Raw genomic sequence first — 19,466 nt, 5'->3', positions numbered from 1 at the left:
GTATCCGCAAAAAGAACAGGAGTACTGAGAGCACCTTCTAGACATCGCCAGCTCATTGGCTAATGACAGAGAAGAGAAAGCTCGGCTGGAGGTCATATCTGTTGGATAATGTAGTATATTTGGGTGTTTTGTTAACTGCTTTTGCTTTAGAAAGGGCGGAAGAAGGGGAACAGAGAGAGATCAGGCAACGAGAGAATTAAACAGAACCAAGGAGTATGATGGATTATTTTTCACTGGCAATTTTTAAATCAAGAGTGGATATTTTTCGAAAGGACCTGCTCTAGTTCAAAGGAGAATTAATTCAGGGAAGTTTTCTGGCCTGTGTAATGCAGGAGGTCAGATTAGATGATCACAGTGGTCCCCCTTGGCCTTGAAGACAATGAAAAAGAGCAGAGGACTGTGTGTTAAAGGGGGAAAGAGTCGGAATGTGCCAGTGCCCCAAATCTGCAACCTCAGGTATGTCACATCACCTCTCTGCGCTCGGGTTTCCCTATAGATAACACTGGTCCGTCCTGCAGAGGGGCAATGAGAATTTACGCTATGCTGCTGGCAATGTGGGCTGGCCAGGGGGGTTGTAGGATGGTCCTTTTCAGTCAATGGGGGGGAAGGTCCCTGTGGGATGGGAAGCTGGAGTTACCCCGGGGCTTGGGGCTAGCGGGGCTTAGCCAGTTCCTGCGCACCCATGGCCGGCACAGCCTGACCAAGACAGCAGTTCTTTGGGACTCACAGTGGGGGAGCAGTGATGGGGCTGGCAGATGTGTTTGCTGGAGGGGGGACATCCCTAGGTTGTCTGAGTCCCACAGGTACCTGGGGGGGCAGCCCGGGGACCCCCTCTCTGGAGTCCAATTTCTTCAACTGCTGGCAGCTCTTCCTTACTGAGTTCAAATCAGCCAGGCCGAGTCAGTGCCATCCAGGGTCAGGGCCAGATGAACGCAGGGGCTTTAGGGGCTGTAACCCAGGGCCTCGGCCTAAGGGGGACCCCACAGGCCCGCAGGCTGGATGTGGCCCGCTGCTTCTTTTCATCCGGCCGTACACCAGTCCCCGAGCCTCAGCGCCGCCCCCACCCCACGGGGTTGGAGCCCCGAGCACCGGCTGACCGGCATGCCCCTAGGTGAGGGGCGTTCAGGGAATCTCTGCATGCTGCCCCTGCCCCCAGTGCCAGCTCCGCAGCTTCCATTGGCCGGGAACCGCAGCCAATGGGAGCTGCGGGGGCAGCGCATGGGGGCACGGGCAGCATGCACAACGCAGACCAGCCTGGCCCTTCCGCCTAGGAGCTGGACATGCCGGCCACCTCAGGGAGGAGAGCAGCGCAGAGTCAGGGCTGGCAGGGATCCTGCCTTAGCCCCACTGCATTGCTGAGCAGGAGCTGCCCGAGGTAAGCGCTTCCAGGCCGGAGCCTGAACTCCCTACCTCAGTCCAGAGCCCCCTTCTTCACCCAAACTCCCACCCAGAGCCTGCACCTCAACCCCCTGCCCCATCTCTGGCCCGACCCCCACCCCCAGCTGGGGCTGCATCCCCTCCCACACCCCAATCCTACCCCAACCCTGAGCACACTCCCACACTCCGAACCCCTAGGGGCCCCACAAAATCTAATAGCCCTGGGCCCACAGGAGAGTTAATCCGGGATGCTGGGGCCAGGCTGGGGGGCTGCGCATTTCGATGCTAGCCGGCCACCAGATCCGTCCCCCAAAGATCAGAGCACTTTCTTTGCTGCTGTCCCAGCTCTCCCCAGGCCGGAGAACCCATCCCCATGGCCACCGCTCTGCAGCTGACTTCGCATCTCCCTGAGGGCCGCCCGTAGCTGAAGGGTTAACACGGCTCCGGTCCGCGCGCGGCGTCTGCGGGGACTTGTAGTCCGTGTCCCAGGCCGCGGTGCCCCAGGCGCGGAGCATCATGGCCCTCGTAGTTCCGGGCGCCTGTCACAAAGCGCGAGGGCCGCAGCGATCCCCCCCTCGCGGACTGCGCCTCCCAGGGGGCAGCGCGGCGGCAGCCGGCGAGCGCTCCGCCCGCGAGCAAGGGAAGATGGTGGCGCCGGCGGCTGCCGCGTGGTTCCCGTCTCAGGTAGCGCCTGGCCCCGGCCGTCCCGAGCCCGCAGAGCGCGCCCGGCACCGCACCGCCCCCTGAGAGCGCCCTGTCCGGCCCGCCATGCCGCGCTCCCGCCGGGCGCACGCAGCCCGGAGGGGCGGCCGCGGTGAGTCACCGTCGGGGCTGGGGGTTGCCTTGTGGGGAGCTGTGTGCGCCCCGGCGGGAGGTGGCTGTGGAGTGGGGAGTGCTCGGAGACGTGGCTGTGGGACCGAGGTGCCAGGAGAGGTGGGTGCCCGGGGGTGGAGCTGGCCGGTCGGGTTCCCTTGTAGGGAGGGTGCCCTGGGCACTAACCGTGGGCCCCATTCTCTAGCCCCGATTCACTGAAGCGACCCCCCCCCTCCGCCGCTAGGTCCGTGGCCCCGCTGCCTGTGCGAGGGGTGTTGTGGCTGCGGTCATGGGGCCGCTGGGGCCGGCAGACTCTGACAGCCGTGGCAGGGCTGGCAGCGGGTGCGGGGCCGTGGCAGGGCTGGCAAACTGGCTGGCATCTTTGGGGTGAATCTCCCGTGACTGGCTGCAGCGAGTGGAATTGTCTTTCGTGTGCCCAGAGTCCACAAGGGGCAGGCTAGGTGGGACCCGCTCACCCTCTGCCAGCTGTGCCTTAGGACTTTCCAGGCAGGGCTGCATGGCCTTCTATAAACTCCACTCCCCCCTCAAACAGCGTCTCCCCCCTCAAACAGATCTGTAGGTTGCTGCCCTCCCCCTGCCTATGTCTCCCACGACCCTGCTTGAGCTGCCCACTCCCAGCAGTAGTTCTGGGCTGGGCTGCATGTGATCTCACTGGCCTTACTGAACTTACTGCTCAGACTGTGGGTGGGGTGACTGAGAATGGGGGAAGCATTTTGGGGCAGGTGCTATCATTTTGTCCTGTGTTTGTGCAGCACCTGTCACAGTGAGGGCCTGGTCTGTGCCTGGGACTTTAGGTGCTTCCACAATAATATGCTGTTATCCTCAATGTACAGAGACTGTGGTCTGGTCTACACCAAAACCTGAGGTTGATGTAGTTACGGTGCACAGGGTGTGAAAAAATCCAGGTATGCCAACCTAACCCCCTCTCCCCCCTGCAGTGTAGACTTGGCTAGGTTGACAGAAGAATGCTTTCATCGCTCAAGGAGGTGGAGTTATACTACACCATAGGGAAACCCCCCTTCTGTCACTGCAATCTGCATTGACATTACTAGTTCCTTTAGCATAGATGTGGCTTAAATGACTGACACAGGGAATCTGTGGAGGAACAGCAACTTGAACCGAGATCTCCCAAATCTCACACTAGCACCCTATCCGATAGACACTGTCCATCCTTCCTCTTGTTGTGGTTGACTGAAGTCTGCTTAGCTGAACAAATCTTGCCTTTCCTATTCATTTAGGGCCCTGTGAATTGAAACAGCAGGTGCAAATACACTTAGTTCTATGTGCAGTTCTGTTGCTGTTTTGTGCATTGACTGTCCCCTTGTGGTGATACTTGGTCAGGACATCTGTTTAAAAATGATTAATTGCATGATACATTTACAGGTTGCTCAAACTTTGACTTAGTACTAAAAATATAAATCCAAAAGCATTATTTTGCTGTTGGCTTTTAAGATTAAATTGGGGGCAGTGGGTATGCCTGCTAAATCAGGGCAGCTCAAGATCATCTTCAATATTGCTTTTCAGTCTGTGAAGACTACAGATTCCAGCATGCATGTTCCGCTTTAATAAAAGCACCCAGAAGTGTAGTTGGCATACAGCACCTCATATTAAAGATGAGGACAGCTGTGATCTGCTTCCTTCTCCCAAATTAGGTACATACTTTCTGCCAAAATGGAACCCTCAAATGTGTGTTTAAAAAAAAAAAAAAAAAAAAATTTGGGAACTGAACCTAGTTTTAAAGGTGAACGAGGGGGAAAATTGAAGTAAGTGGAGATATGTCCTGTGTGCTCCCACTAACAAAGCTTAGAGGGGGGGGAAGATTTCAGCACAGGAGGAAAAAAAATTAGACTCCAATGGAAATTCTGGATTCAGTAGAGAACATAAGAATGGTCGTACCAGGTCAGACCAAAGGTCCATCTAGCCCAGTATCCTGTCTACCGACAGTGGCCAATGCCAGGTGCCCAATGCCAGGTGCCCCAGAGGGAGTGGACCAACAGGCAATGATCAAGTGATCTCTCTCCTGCCATCCATCTCCATCCTCTGGCAAACAGAGGCTAAGGACACCATTCCTTACCCATCCTGGCTAATAGCCATTAATGGACTTAACCACCATGAATTTATCCAGTTCTCTTTTAAATGCTGTTATAGTCCTAGCCTTCACAATCTCCTCAGGTAAGGAGTTCCACAAGTTGTTTGTGCGCTGCGTGAAGAAGAACTTCCTTGTATTTGTTTGAAACCTGCTGCATATTAATTTCATTTGGTGACCCCTAGTTCTTGTATTATGGGAATAAGTAAATAACTTTTCCTTATCCACTTTCTCCACATCACTCATGATTTTATATACCTCTATCATATCCCCCCTTAGTCTCCTCTTTTCCAAACTGAAGAGTCCTAGCCTCTTTAATCTCTCCTCATATGGGACCCGTTCCAAACTCCTAATCATTTTAGTTGCCCTTTTCTGAACCTTTTCTAGTGCCAGTATATCTTTTTTTAGATGAGGAGACCACATCTGTACGCAGTATTCGAGATGTGGGCATACCATCGATTTATATAAGGGCAATAATATATTCTCAGTCTCAGTCTCTATCCCCTTTTTAATGATCCCTAACATCCTGTTTGCTTTTTTAACCGCCTCTGCACACTGCGCAGACATCTTCAGAGAACTATCCACAATGGCTCCAAGATCTTTTTCCTGACTTGTTGTAGCTAAATTGGCCCCCATCATATTGTATGTATAGTTGGGGTTATTTTTTCCAATGTGCATTACTTTACATTTATCCACATTAAATTTCATTTGCTATTTTGTTGCCCAATCACTTAGTTTTGTGAGATATTTTTGAAGTTCATCACAGTCTGCTTTGGTCTTAACTATCTTGAGCAGTTTAGTATCATCTGCAAACTTTGCCACCTCACTGTTTACCCCTTTCTCCAGATCGTTTGTAAATAAGTTGAATAGGATTGGTCTGAGCACTGACCCTTGGGGAACACCACTAGTTACCCCTCTCCATTCTGAGAGTTTACCATTAATTCCTACCCTTTGTTCCCGGTCTTTTAACCAGTTCTCAATCCATGAAAGGACCTTCCCTTTTATCCATGACAACTTAATTTACGTAAGAGCCTTTGGTGAGGGACCTTGTCAAAGGCTTTCTGGAAATCTAAGTACACTATGTCCACTGGATCCCCCTTATCCACATGTTTGTTGACCCCTTCAAAGAACTCTAACAGATTAGTAAGACACAATTTCCCTTTACAGAAACCATGTTGACTATTGCTCAACAGTTTGTTTTTCTATGTGTCTGACAATTTTATTCTTAACTATTGTTTTGACTAATTTGCCCAGTACCGACTTTAGACTTACCGGTCTGTAATTGCCGGGATCACCTCTAGAGCCCTTTTTAAATATTGGCGTTACATTAGCTAACTTCCAGTCATTGGTTACAGAAGCCGATTTAAAGGACAGGTTACAAACCTTAGTTAATAGTTCCGCAACTTCACATTTGAGTTCTTTCAGAACTCTTGGGTGAATGCCATCTGGTCCTGGTGACTTGTTAATGTTAAGTTTATCAATTAATTCCAAAACTTCCTCTAGTGACACTTCAATCTGTGACAGTTCCTCAGAAGGCCCAGAACATATCAGTGGTTGTGTGGGACTTAAAGTGGCTCTGGCTTCATGCATCTTAAACCAGGAAGAACAGGAGGATGTTCTAAAACATTTAAAGGATTGCCTTGTATTTTTGAAACTGACTAACTTAAAATCCCAGTTTCTGATAGTCTCCTTTAGATAGTAATGCCTATGCTTTTGTCTAATTTCCTCCCTTTTAAAAAATAGAAGGGTTAATTTGCTCTGCTTGCTGCTTCTGTTCAAAGGTCTTTTCAGCAGGGGAAAAACTGATTATATATGGGAAACAGAAACTGACTAGTGCAGTGGCTCTCAAACTTTTTTACTGGTGACCCCTTTCACATAGCAAGCCTCTGAGTGCGATTTCCCCCCCCTTATAAAAAGTGTTTTTAATTTATATGTTTAACACCATTATAAATGCTGGAGGCAAAGCGGGGCTTGGGGTAGAGGTTGACAGCTCACAACCCCCCATGTAATAACCTCATGATCCCCTGAGGGGTCCCGACCCCCAGTTTGAGAACCCCCGGACTAGTGCTGTCAAATGCGCAAAGTACACTGGAGTAAATAGAGAATTTATTCTCTCTCATTTCATTTTTAGTCATATTATTTGGGTCATGGACCAAGTCCCATTGTGCTAGGCATTGTAGTAACACAAACAAAAAGCCTCTCTCTGCATCTTTTGTGTTAGTAACTATATAATAGATTTAACAAAAAAGTTGACAGGAATGTGACCTTTTTTCAAGTTGACAGCGTCTTTTTAAATCTTATTTCTGTGCTGAAATCCCTCTTTCCAAAGCACATTTTTGTTTTATCTAGCTCCGTTTTCACTTTCCAGTTCGCTCTTAATCTTTTTCCTAAGCAGCATCCTTGCATGAAAGAATACTACAAATAGGGTACGTTCTGTCAGCCTATGTCTGAACTAAAAGGAAGCAATGTGTCAGTTACCTAGCCTGTGCTTGCTAGCTACTACAGTCTTCTGATACCTGGGTGCAAACAGGAAGAGCTTCCAGGTGGGAATTTGTCACGGTTGTTATACAAAGCTGTAGCTCTTTTGCAAGCCACACTTGTTCTGCTATTTCTGTGCGTGCATCTCCTCTGAAATCAGGTACGCCATCTCATCTCCATTTCATGTTCTTTGCTGCTAGTGAAGTGCCCACAATGAGATCTATGCTGTATGCCATGCAAAAGTAGCCTGTTTCTGCCTCAGGTAGCTTAGCATCTGGAAGACACTGAAGACTAGATATGCTGTGAGATCGAGAGGAGGGAGCAGACGTACCTGGATGTATTATTTTTCAATATCCGTAAAATGTAGTAGTAAAACTTCTCACTTATAGAGACAAATCTTTGAGTGGACAAATCATGGAAGCCGATACTGTCTGTCTGCAGTTCAGTGACTGCTGGGGAATGCATTGCTAGCCATGTTTCTGTTCTTTGCAGACCACGTCATAGTTGGCGTTATGGGGGAATCTTCAGTGAGGTTATTCCAAAGGGAATAACTTCAGTAAGTGGGATGAATTTTACAGCTTGTGCACTGCAGTGTCCCTGACCCAGCCTGGAGCTTTCCATTCCTCACATCTGTAAGAGAGGAATGCCCAGTGTGTCTCTTCTGCAGGTGTGTTGGATGAGTGCACATTCACCCGTGCAGCTGTTTGCAGTACTCCAAATACACACAGCTGCAATTGTGCCAGACTGCTGTTTGCTTACTGGCTTGGAAGCCAATGTTGTGCAAACACCTGTTTGGTGTCCTGGACATTGTAGGATCACCTGGAAGGTCTGGCTGATGTGGATCTACTCCAAACCATGGGAAGCTCCTGCCAATGGCACAGCTTATTCTTTAAGTTGTGGTAGCACCTGGATACGCATGGTGCTCTCCAAACAACCAGTTTAAGCAACTTTATTCAACAGAGATGTGAGACACTCTCCTACCAAAGCTGGATTTGAACGTGGTATTCTCTAACATGAATATAACATGGTTTTAAATGTTTGCTACATGTAAACATAGGCTATTAACCAGGGCTGGAGTAATTTTCTAGGTACTTATTAGCCAAAGGGCTAAATCTAATAGCCAGAGAGCAATGCAAAAGATGAGGGTGCAGGATAAGATCTGGGGGCTGTTTTTGCTGAAATCCACAGCAGGGCGCCCTGTGCCTGTGCTGCTAGGAATGGGCAGTTCCTGGACTCTGCTCGGGCAGCCCCATCTTGGTTTGGCAAGTGGCCATTTGGCTAGAAGCCATTTTACAGAGACTTCCTTCTAAGGCTCTCAGAATGCAAATCTGTTAGTAGTAGGTAGGTCCATGCACGCCTGGCTGTGGTGTAAAGGAGGGGATGCAAAGGGGGCTTCTCTCTTCCTCCCCTGCTTGGGAGGTATGAGAGATCGATGCTGAGAAGTGGGATGAGCCTTGCCGTGTGTTGGGTGTATCATTAGATAATACAGAGCTGTCTTTATTGTTCGCCTGACAGAGCTTTCTGTACTGCTACTTGGCGTCAGCATGAGGGGCAAATTGCGGGCACTTAACCTCAACAGCAGCTAGCTGAGCATGTAAAAGTTCGCCCATGTGCTCTGCAGAGCTCTGTGCAGAAGGTTGCATGGGGTGGGCTATTCTCGGGAGTGGATCTGAGCCCCATCCCGCTCCGCGTGTCTCTCACCAGCCCAGGGGGCTCGGGACAGGTTTTGTCTCTCGTTCGGGTTTGGAAGGCCCATGACCCCCACATGCCCTGTTGTGAGGGACATGCTGACTCTGATTCCCAAGGATCCCAACCTGCTGCCTTTCCCCCTGGCCACTGCATTGTGCAGCACCCTGCTGGCAAATTCCAGGGGGAGGGATCGCTGAGAGGGTGGGCTGTGGGCTCAGCACTACGCTTTCATCTCTCTGCCAATCCGCTCAGGCACTCAGTGCCACGCTGTTCTTGCAGCAGGCATGGAGCCCGAAGAATATTAACCTTTCAGTAGCATGTCACTGGTGCTCTGCTTGTTGTGATGAGTAGGACTCGATATACCAGCTGCCTTCTGGTCTTAATCCTTGCGCCTTAGCAAGAGGCTAAAAATAAAACCCAAGGTTTGTCCCAGTTCCCCTTCCTTAGCATCCTTCTGCCTCAGCCTGTGCCCCAGTCCCTGTTCCCCTTCTCTCTCCTGCACCCCAATCCAGGCGTCTCCCCCCCCACCCCCCCCGAACTCCAGCACTCCTCTGCTCTACCGCCGACCTCTTTTGGCAGTGGCTGCCTGTTTAGTTGTGTCGCTGTAACTTAATGTGGTGCTGTTTTGTTCTGGTTATAGCAGCAGAGGCCTTGGCTCTCTTCCCACGAAGCTTGTCCGCTTCTGTGTGGGATCATGTAAGGTGAGCCAGCCTCTGTTTACCACTCAGCTCAGCTTTCTTATGCTGCATCAGCACACAGTTTCCAGGGCCTGTGTACCTCTGGCCTTGCTGAAGAGGTGCCTGATGTGGTCTGTGCATGCGTCGCACTCCCACTATGGGAGCCCGCTTGGGTTAAAAGCTCACTCCATGCAGTTCTCCAGCAGGGCTCCTCCAAACTACCCTCTAATATGTGTATAGCACTTCTTCCCCCAATGATCCCAAAGGGCAGTCACGTCTACCACCACTGACCTGCGTATGAGGGGGAGGGGTGCAGGCAAACCCTCCATGCAGTGTTCTCTGCCTGGCCTCCTTCCAGCTTCTTCTGAAGTGCTGGGCTTTAAAGAGCTGACAGGTGTGTGCCGTGCTAGCTCTGGCTGGTTTAACACTGAAAGTGGCATTAAGTTGTTTCTATTTTGACAAAGTTCCCAGCTGTGAGCAATGTCCTCCCTCTCCCAAGTCAGGCCTCAAGTGGGGAGGGGCAATAGGGCAGTCTGAAGGGGTATGGATCCAGATTGCCCTTGGAGAAATACTGAGGCGAGTTCAGTCTGGACTGGGCTCTCAGGGATCACAGCTGTTTCAGGAAGAGATGCAGTTGAAGACTACCTGTGATGTCTCCAACTGGTTTAGCCTCTGGAGCATCCTCTCTCTGATGTCCAGCTTTCTGCAGGACCCGTGCCTTTGGCCAGTCTGGCTTGCACTCTTCACCACTCCCTTGGGGACTGCCACTGGTTTGCTTTGTGGGGATGAAGGAGGACAGTTGGCTCTGTGAGCTTACATGATTAAGACACTTATCTCTCCACGGCAGCTGCTGGCTTCCTGTTGCTGCCCAGTGTGTCACTGAGTTCCCCCATCGAAGCTGTGCATGCACCACTTCTCCAAAGCACCGCTCTGGCGCTCTCATGCCCTAGGGCCGGCTGCAACCCAAGCTGCCCAGCCAACCCCTCCAGGACACACAACCCTGCGTGGGGAGCACCAATTCAGTGGTTCGACTCTGCCTGGCAGGCAGAGAGGGAGGTCAGGCGTGGGCACTTAATCCTGGACTTCCCTGGCATTCAGCACTTGCTCCATCAACACTCCTGCTGCCTCCTCCACTGGCGTCCCCCCATCAGTCGCTGTCCATGCGCTCAGAGGCTGCTCTGGATCAGCTCAGCCATTCATGATCCTGTTGCCTGGTTCCTGTGCTTGCCATGCAGAGTAACTGGTGCTGCTTGTTATTCATGAGCTAACTTGAGCGTGTAGTCAGTGCGCTTGGTCATGGTGCTCCACAATGGTCATGAATGGGCCCTGCCCCAAAGAACTTGCAATCAAAGCCAGCAAGGGGGAAGATGGATTGGACTGGGATGGACTGAACTCTTAATAGCAACATACCAAGTTGTCTTGTGGCCAGTCTTGGCTCCCTTCTCTCTCATCTCCTGCGCCTTGTCCTCTTTCCATATGCTGCTGATTATCAGAGGCTCCAGGTTTCGCTTCTTTATCAGCAGGGCATGTCTAAACTGGGGTTGCTAATTTGCCAATATCCTCCCTTGCTATCTGCGTAGACACTTGCTGCTTCCTTATCTACATATGGTGCAAGCTAATATTCCCGTCCCCATCAGTGCTTGTGGCAGTAGTGGCAAGGCATGTGAGTCGCTGAACCCAGCCCTCAGGACAGACTCATCACCGGTGGGGATCTAGCTGACACCCCGAGTCAGAGTACAGCTGGCTACAGGCATGTGGCGTCCACACAGCATGTTGGGAGGCATGGCACTTTGCAGGCATACAGCTAGGTCCCTGCCTGGCAGAGTTGGCAACCTGAGTTGGATGACTCGTGAGTGAGGCTTAATGGGCAGAGGATGGGGACTTGGGAGATCCAGGGGAGTGGAGGGGGAATTGACTAGATCTCCCTTCGCAAGCTTCCCTGGCATGTTACGTGGGCAAGTTCAGTCTGCCTTTGCACACCTTAAGCTACTGGCAGCTACAGGAAGCTGGGCCAGCTAGTTCAGTGATGGCAGATCCCAGAGGAGGAGGATCGTATTTCTTACAGTTGCTGGGGCAGGGTAGGAAGGTGATTAATGGGACAATCGAGGCTCTCCAGGAGAGGAGTATGGGGCTCTGCTCTCTCTGGCGGCTGCCCCTGTCAACCTAACCTCAGCCCCCTCCCCTTCTGGTTCCCCAGGAGCTCGGAGCAGTGCCAAGGCAGAGTCCCAGGCCAGCGACGATGAGGTAGCCAGTGAAGTACTGAGTCACTACAGCAGTGCCAGTGAGAGCACCAGCGTCGCTGAGGAGGGAGCCGGTGAGTGAGTGGCAGGGGGTGTGATGGGCGGAGAAGGGCTGGCTAGAACCTGTGGCCAGACAAGAGCAAACCAAGCACGTAACAACAGAGAGCTCTGTGTCTCACTAGAACCTCCCTTTTCCCCAGCATCGCGCCCCCCCCCCCCCGAGAGGTGGTCTCAGTTGTGTAAAGGACTTTAACTGATGGAGCGCGAGGGCTTGTCCCAGGCCCAGTCACTCTAGCTGACCATGGAGCTGCCTCCAGGTCAGCCCTACAGTGTCAGTGGTTCTGATCAGGTGTATGAAGCATATGGGTGCCAGGTAGCACAGCTGCTACTCTTCTTCCTGGGACTGGACGTGGGGGTTGGCACTGGGGCCCGAGGTCGGAAGAACTTGTCCATCTGGCTGCTGCTTGCAGGGAGTGATGCTGTGGACGAGCAGGCCCAGCAGGAGGAGGTGGAAGACAAACTGAAGGAGTGCATTGACAACGTGACAGACAAGAGGTGAGATGGGAATGGCCCATGCCAAGGCTTCCTCCTGTTCCTCAGGGAAAGCACAGATGTTCAGCATGCTTCAGCTGTACTGGGAGCTCTCACCTCCTCTCTTGCCCTTCTCTCCAGAATCCCTGCGATGGGTGTCAATACGTGCCGGGAGCCCTTTGCTCCTAGTAGGTGCAGCATGCTAGTGGGCTCAGCCAGACAGGAAGGAGCCTTGAGAGCTTGTCTCGATTTCATTCCTGATGGGAGGCATGGCAGATAGGGTGCAAAGGCAGCTCCCCTAGGACCTTGCCCTGTACAGCCTCAGAGAAAGTACTTCTGTTCCTCCTGTAGCTGCAGCGAGGCCACACTGGACAGGACTCCCCTGGGCTGCTGTGGAGCAACCCGTAGAAGCATATAATCATAGCTCGCACCCCCTTTACTCCGCAGCCCTGCTGGGCTGGGCACCTCCCTCAAGAGGGGTAAGATGGCCTTGGAAGGGGTGTGCTCTGCACCCCTTGTTGAGAAGAACCCATTGGGATGGTGACTCACCCTTTTCTCAGGGCTTCCCTGGCTTGGGAGGTTTGTCAGCCCTTTGGGACTGGCCCCAGAATGTCTTCCCTCTCTTTCCTCCCCTCCCCCCGCCAAGTCTGCCTGCCTACAAGGAAGCTGATCTAGGTGATGAGTGGCTGGGGTGGCCCTTGCCAGCCTTTTCAGGTCCCCGCCTCCCCCTCAATGTCTAGCACAGGGTATCTTTTCAGCACCAGGACCCGGCAGGTAGCCCTGGAGAGCCTGCGGCTGGCTTTCTCCTCCAAGACACTTTTCGACTTCTTGTTGGAACGCAGGCTCACACTCACAGACTCCTTGGAGAAGTGCCTGAAGAAAGGTAAGGCTACCCCTGCCCTTCCAGCCCTGGGAAGGCCCCCCGTAGCAGTGGGGCCACCATCTTCCCTGCAGATCCGGCTCCTTGGCGTGAAACCAGTCTTTATCTGCAGCCAAGATCTTCTCATGACCTCAGCAGATCATAGCAGGAGCGCCCACAGAGCATCAGCTGCAGGGGGGCGGGGTAAGTAGCAGGAGCAGAGAGACCCAAGGGGGGCGACCATGCAGTGCCTTGAAACGAAACCTTTGCAAACCCACCTACCTTTCCCTTGCTTGCCTGGTAGGGCTCTGTTCTGCCAGGGCCAGCCCTTAATGCAGTTTAGGGAATGCAGGAGCTAACTCTGTCTTCAGCTCCTACAGCGGGAGCGCTGGTTTCTTCACTCTGCTCTGGGCAGGTTGAAAACTTCAAATCTATCAAAGAAATCACCTTGGTTGAGAGTCCCCTCCAGTCTCAGGAGACCAGCCCGAAGTGCTGAGCAAAGTTCTGCTTTGTCTGCATTGGACATTTGCCTCCATCCAGCAGCTGAGGGGTGTCGATGCACCTTGCTGCGTGTTCCTTGGTTGCACGCACGTGCCCTGTGCTGCTCTGATGCTTGAGGCGGCCTCCCAGGTGGAGGAAGGGAGAAGATCTTGAGGCTGATGGAGGTTCTCTTCTCCTGCCCCGCAGGTAAAGGGGAGGAGCAGTCTCTAGCTGCTAGCGTTCTCACACTACTGTGCCTTCAGATGGGCTCGGGCCCCGAGGGGGAGGAGGTATTCCGCAGCCTGAAGCCCCTCCTCATCAGTATCCTGACTGACTCCTCGGCCAGCCCCATCGCTCGCCAGAGTGTAAGTAGCAAGTCTCGGGGACACGGGAGCCCAGCTGGGTTCCAGGGGCGCAGAGCAGAGAGCAGCGCTGATGCGCTTTAGAGAGCGGTGTGCTGTGTGGAGCTGGGTCTCCCTGGGAGCTGGGTCTGTCTCGGGTTAGATCTAGGCTTGTAGCAGGACTGTGGCTGGGTTATCATCACAGAATGTGTGAAACTGACCAGTTGCCGTGGAACTCTGCATTCACTTTCCACCAGCTCCGACTTCTACAGGGAGGAATGCAGCTGTGGGTGTGATGGGGAGATGTGGCTCTGAGACAGGCTGAGTGCCGGTCCTGGCTGGGCCAACCTGCTTTTGGACTCACTCATGCTGAGCCTGCAGACCTGGCCCCTGGGAGAACGGACCAGACTCAATACTATGTCAGAGGACAGGCTGGGACAGGGTCCTCTCTCCCCTGAATCCTCGTTCTCTTCCCATCTCTGCTCTGTTGGTGGTCTTGTCTGCGAGGCTGGCTCCACGATCCAGGGAATGAAACCATTCAGGTGTGGGACGGAACTCTCCAGAACTGAGACGTGGAGGCCTGACCTTCCCCCTTCGTCCAACCCTATATCCAGGGACACGGGCTAGAGGAATCAAAGCAGGCGGGCCAGCCCCAGGGATTCAGAGACAGGAGACCTCCCTCCTGAGCCGCCCTGTGCGCTGTCCCTCGGGCCAGCAGGGCGGCACCCCAATCCCTGTTCTGCTAGGAATCAGACTGCAGCTTGCCCCGGACACAGGATGCCCAGGCTCCTGACTACACTCAATCCTTAGCTTCACGTGCCACGGGGTGCGGCTTTGGAACATGCTAGAGTAACAGCTGCCCTCTTAGCCAGCACCAGGGTATGAACCGGGAGCTGCCAGCACTAAACAAAGTCTCTCCAGCTTGGGCTGCAGATCCAGGGCTCCCTAGCTGGGCTGTAACACACCTAGCCTCTCACCGACCCCCAGAGCTGGCACCCCCCACCTTGAGCAGTGCTGCTTGTGTGGTGTGCTCCCACAAGGAGAACAGCCTCAGCCTTACTGACTTAAAGTGGTTCAGTATCAGCCCAGTTTCCTGGGCCCTAAGGGATCATGCAACCCAACTGCCCCCGCTTGGCCTCCTCCCTGGCATGCTCAGAGGCCAGGGATCGACTGGGCCTGGGAGGCTGGACCACTGTCTTGCCCATAGACAGGTCCCTGCAGGGCATAGGTGACGTAACACTGGCAGGCAGCATGAGGGCAGCTTGCCCTGCCTTGTGCCTGCGTTGCAGAGAGAGAGCCCCTAGGCTGGCCACCAGCAGGAAATCACCCGAACACTGTCTGCTTCTGCTCTGTGCCCCCTGCTTCCTGCCAATGTGGGGCACGCTAAGAGCCATGGAGGCCAGGAGCGGGGCCACATCAGCCAGCGCAATCCCTGGTGTAAACGGAGGGCTTCCTGGCCATTTCCCACAGGAGGGGAGGGGAGGTGCCCAAGCATAGCCTTAGAGCAAAGGTGCCTGTGTTAGCTCGTGACGCCGGAGGGTTTTACCAGAGGGGTGGCTTGGAAGGAGTTAGGCACTGGGAGCTAGGGGCAGGGATTGGCCCTGCATTACTTTCCATAACCCGCTCCTCTTCCTGTCTAGTGTGCCACGGCCCTGGGTATGTGCTGCTACATCGCTGCTGCGGATGTGGAGGTAACTATGCCGTGGGCTAGCACCCAATGGGTGCTTTAAATGGAAAAGCCAGGGAAGTCTGCTCAGCCCCAATAGGGTTGGTTGTCCCCTGCCTTCCACACCCCAGAGCCAGTTGCACCGAACCACCACTGCCACCATCTCGAGGGGTGCAGCAGTTGCTACTGCTCGTCACATGACTGCTTCAGGGAAGGTGGTCTTAGCCTTCCTTGTCTGCAGTGCTATTGTACCAGCCTGGTGGTCCTGCCTGGCTGCTGTCCCTGCCCTGGAAATGTCCAGTTCACCAGTCACTAGCTTTGCCCTTGGCTTGTTTTGTCCCACCTGGCTCTGCCTAGTTGGGTGATGGATGTCTCCCCTCCGGTGGGGAAGGGGCTGTGATCCTCATGTTGTTACCAGAGCAGCCGTTTCTGTCCCCCATGATCAGACCCACCCTCGGAGAGACCCAGGGAACTGGCTGCCATGTTGCATAGGATGCGGGAGTCTTCAGCCCTCATCTTCACGTCCTTGCACCTCCAGCTGCTGCCAGTATCCATAGGCAGCCAGTCTCCGGGGCTAGTTCTTCATCTGTGACCAGGACAATGTGGAAGCACCAAGAGACACCCTCACCCCCCTGCAGCTCATGACTGGGTTAGGCAGTCGATGCACAGTCAAGCTGTGGAACTCCTTGCCAGAGGATGTTGTGAAGGCCAAGACCATAACAGGGTTCAAAAAAGAACTAGATAAATTCATGGAGGATACGTCCATCAGCCAGGATGGACAGGAATGGTGTCCCTAGCCTCTGTTTGTCAGAAGCTGGGAATGAGCAACGGGATGGATCACTTGATGATTACCTGTTCTGTTCATTCTGTGGGGCATCTGGCACTGGCCACTGTCGGAAGACAGGATACTGGGCTAGATGGACCTTTGGCCTGACCCAGTAGGGCCATTTTTATGGGCAGACCCCGGATGTGTTGACCCAGCTGAGATGCTCTCATCAGAGGCTGCTGGGGCTCATTTCTGCCCTTCGATTCCTCTGGCTGTGTAACTCCCTGGTGTGCTCACTCTCTCTCCTGCCCTAGGATCTGATTTCCTGTCTTGCCTGCCTGGAGGGCATCTTTGGCACTTCCTGCCCAGAGGAGGGCCGCTCTGTCCCCACCCACCACAGCCCCCTGCTCCAGACTTTGCACTGCAACGCCCTCCAGTCCTGGTCCCTGCTCCTTACCATCTGCCCCAGCTCCCAGATCAAGAAGATTCTGGACAAGTGAGTGACCTGGCAATGCTAAGGATCTAGATGTGGGCCGGGGGTGAGCTGCCATTTGACTCTTTCATGCCAAGGGTTCAGAGGGCAATGCATGTCCTATTGTACCGGCTGGGTGGCAGGGCGTTGGACTGTGGGGCTGACTGAGGAACAGCTTGACTGAGTGGAGAAGTATCCCATCCATTGTATGGGGGGAGCTAGCCCGGACTCAAGCACTGGCCAGGTCAGTCTCCATTGTGGCTGGTGAGTAGCACAGGAGTGTGCTAGCCACTCTCCATAGGAAGTGTGGCAGACTGGCTCCCTTGGTCTGTCTCCACCCCCTCCTGCCTGAGCAAGGCCCAAGAAGGTCTCTCCAGGCTGCCCATTGCCCTCTGAGATGCCCAGGCGAGCGCAGCGTATCTGGCGCTGGCTCTGCCTTGATTCCCCAGCTCTCCTTCTGCAGTCACCTACTGAAGCTGCCGCTGCTGCTGTCCAGTGACAACGTCAACCTGCGGATTGTGGCGGGCGAGACCATCGCGCTGCTCTTCGAGCTGGCCCACGAGCTGGAGGTACGTCTTGGGGTGCTGCTAGGGCTCAGGCAGGCTCAGTGCTCAGTGGGGCCTGTGTGGAAAGGCTAACCCTCAGCCGTGGTGTGTCTGCCACAAGCTGGTGGCCAGCTCAGTGCTGCAATAGCGAGGAGCAGAGGAGGCTGTCTGTCTGGGGAAGCCTGCCCAGGGCTCCTGCTGTAAGGGGGCTGGCTTGCTCTCACCTCTTGCTGTTTGCTTTCCCTATGCTCCTGGCAGGGTGCCTGTCTGTCCCCTGCTGCCACGATCCACGTCGCTGGCAGGGGATGCCCGGGGCGTGGGCTGGTTATGTGTTCAGTGGGTGGTGTCCATTGGGAAGACTAGCAGTAGGACCTGCTCCCCCACTAGAGAGCTCTCCCAGCCCAGCTGCCCCTATCCGGGGAAATCCCAGCAGCTGGGCTCCAGGCACTCCTAGCACTCCAGCCATGGCTAATCCCTGTTCTCAGCCAGGCTTCGAGCTGTGGAGTAAATTCCAAGCAGGCTGCTCATCTCCCAACCTCGTTCCCTCCCGCACAGGAGGAGTTCTTCTACGAGGACACGGACCTGCTGTGCACTAAGCTCAAAGCCCTGGCCACCGACAGCAACAAGTACCGGGCCAAGACGGACAGACGCAAGCAGCGCTCCATCTTCCGCGATGTGCTGCACTTCATTGAGGTGCCCACTAATCCCTGCCAGCCCCAGAGAAGCCTCACTGATGTGTGAGCTAGAACCGGGCACGCCCAGGGCAGAGGCCAGCCTGGGTCCTGCTAGTGGGCTGCTTGGCAGGGTTCTCTGTTGGGATACAAAGCTCTAGGCCCCCTTCAGCCTGTTACTGCCCCGGCCCTGACTGCAGGTCCCGGCTGGCACCTCGCTGGAATCTCTCTGGGGGTGGGGTCGTGCCACCCTGAGGTGACCCTGCCCTAGTGGGGTTGGAGGTGTAGCCCGGCAAAGGGCTCAGTCACTAAGGACTTTGAGTGTCTCAGTCCAGCAGTGCCCAGTGTGTGACCCACTCAGGTTGCAGGGCTGAGCATGTGTCAGAATGCCAAGGGGCTGGGATGGCCGCTGCCAGCCAGTCTGCAGGGATTATGAAATAGTAAGTGGCTGGCGGCTATGTTGGCACCTCAGCTGTCCCAAGGTGGGCGTCTTCCCCAGAGCACAGGGGTCTGCGCATCTGAGGAGAACTGCCAGCTGGCTTATGCCAGTGCACTGTGGGTGAGTCATTAAGCTGTGCCTGCTGGGAGCTGCTGGGCTCATGGGCCCTGCTTTCTCCAGTGGCATCCCCTGCTAGGGGTGGCTCTTTACCATGCTCCTTGGCTGCGCGTGGGATTGGGGGTGGGGGGACTCGTGCTCTCCTGGCGAGGCACTAATGCCACCTCCCTGCCCCCAGAATGGCGAGTGCCATGAGGAGACCATCAAGTTTGGCCTGGAGTGCATGTACGTGGACAGCTGGGTCAGGAGGAGAATGTACAACGCCTTCAAGGAGGTGCTGGGCTCCGGGGTCAGGCATCACCTGCAGGTACTATACTGGGAGCAGGGTGCTGAGAAGGTCTGGCTGGGGAGAGGTGGGATCGGAGACCCTCCCAGGTCAGGGGGAGTGTCTCCTGAACAGGTGCTTGCCTTGCTCCAGGCGACTGTGTGTGGCGGGGGGGTTCGTCAGTGGGGCGGGGAAGCGGCTTCCCCCTCCCTGTGAAGCCCGGAGGGCGCACCAACAGGTCTCGTCTCATGTCACCCTTAGAACAACGAGCTGCTGCGTGAGATCTTTGACCTGGGGCCTCCTCTGGTGCTGGACGCTGCAGCTATCAAAGCCAGTAAGATCTCCCGCTTCGAGAAGGTACGTCGGTCAGCGCCTTGAGCCAGGCCTGTGGTCCCTTTCTGCCTGGCTCCAGCGTCCCCTGCAGGGGCTGCCTGTGTCGCAGGGGGTGCTGGGCAGGGCAGAGCACTGGTTTCCCAGCCCTCCTTGAGGGGAGCCTTGCGGGGAGGCACCAGGGGAGGATTGGCAAAGGCTGCAGATTGGCAGAGCTGTGATGGCTGGGAGGACTCTGCCGACCCAGCTAAAGTCCATCTCTGGCTCCTGTGGCCAGGCTGGAAAGAGCAGAGGGGACAGCTCCCATTCCAGGTGGAGCTCTCCCCACGAGCCTCAGGGGTCCAGAACCAGGAGCTCCCTTCCCACTTCGGGCCAGGTTCCCGGGGCCTGTTGGGATGGTGGGTCCAGTGCCAGGAGCTCCGTTAACATGGGACTGGGCCCGGACACCTCCAGGTTGGGTGGCCAAGGCACTGGGCTCTCCCAGCGAGTGAGACCGAACCCCACTTGGCCAAAGCAGCTGCTTCCTTCTCTGGTGAGGGGATGCCCTCCCCCCCCCACCCCACCCCGACTGCGCCGGCTGGAAGGGGGAGGATCTGGTGGAGT

General features: G+C 54.7%; 1 protein-coding gene across 5 annotated transcripts in view; it reads left to right on the top strand.

Annotated features, from left to right (window-relative positions):
- The first annotated feature begins 410 nt into the window (after window positions 1-410).
- Window positions 411-19,466, top strand: part of IFRD2 (interferon related developmental regulator 2) — a 21,753-nt gene continuing 2,697 nt past the window's right edge. Inside the window, exons 1-11 of one of the 5 annotated variants that reach the window (XM_065551394.1) lie at window positions 411-456; window positions 11,339-11,455; window positions 11,852-11,936; window positions 12,671-12,795; window positions 13,459-13,616; window positions 15,233-15,283; window positions 16,339-16,520; window positions 16,960-17,065; window positions 17,597-17,734; window positions 18,447-18,575; window positions 18,795-18,890. In XM_065551394.1, the coding sequence (XP_065407466.1) occupies window positions 426-456; window positions 11,339-11,455; window positions 11,852-11,936; window positions 12,671-12,795; window positions 13,459-13,616; window positions 15,233-15,283; window positions 16,339-16,520; window positions 16,960-17,065; window positions 17,597-17,734; window positions 18,447-18,575; window positions 18,795-18,890 (1,218 nt within the window). In that variant the 5' untranslated portion in view covers window positions 411-425. Of the gene's footprint in view, window positions 457-1,934; window positions 2,192-9,424; window positions 10,991-11,338; window positions 11,456-11,851; window positions 11,937-12,670; window positions 12,796-13,458; window positions 13,617-15,232; window positions 15,284-16,338; window positions 16,521-16,959; window positions 17,066-17,596; window positions 17,735-18,446; window positions 18,576-18,794; window positions 18,891-19,466 lie in introns of those variants that run through there. The other 4 variants (XM_005308761.5, XM_065551396.1, XM_065551395.1 and 1 more) reach the window with 4 other exon arrangements.

Source organism: Chrysemys picta, chromosome 7 (assembly GCF_011386835.1).
Source record: "Chrysemys picta bellii isolate R12L10 chromosome 7, ASM1138683v2, whole genome shotgun sequence".
In the NCBI taxonomy this organism is placed as follows: domain Eukaryota; kingdom Metazoa; phylum Chordata; order Testudines; family Emydidae; genus Chrysemys; species Chrysemys picta.
The sequence above is the reverse complement of the archived record's forward strand: the minus strand, read 5'-3'. Positions and strand labels throughout refer to the sequence as shown.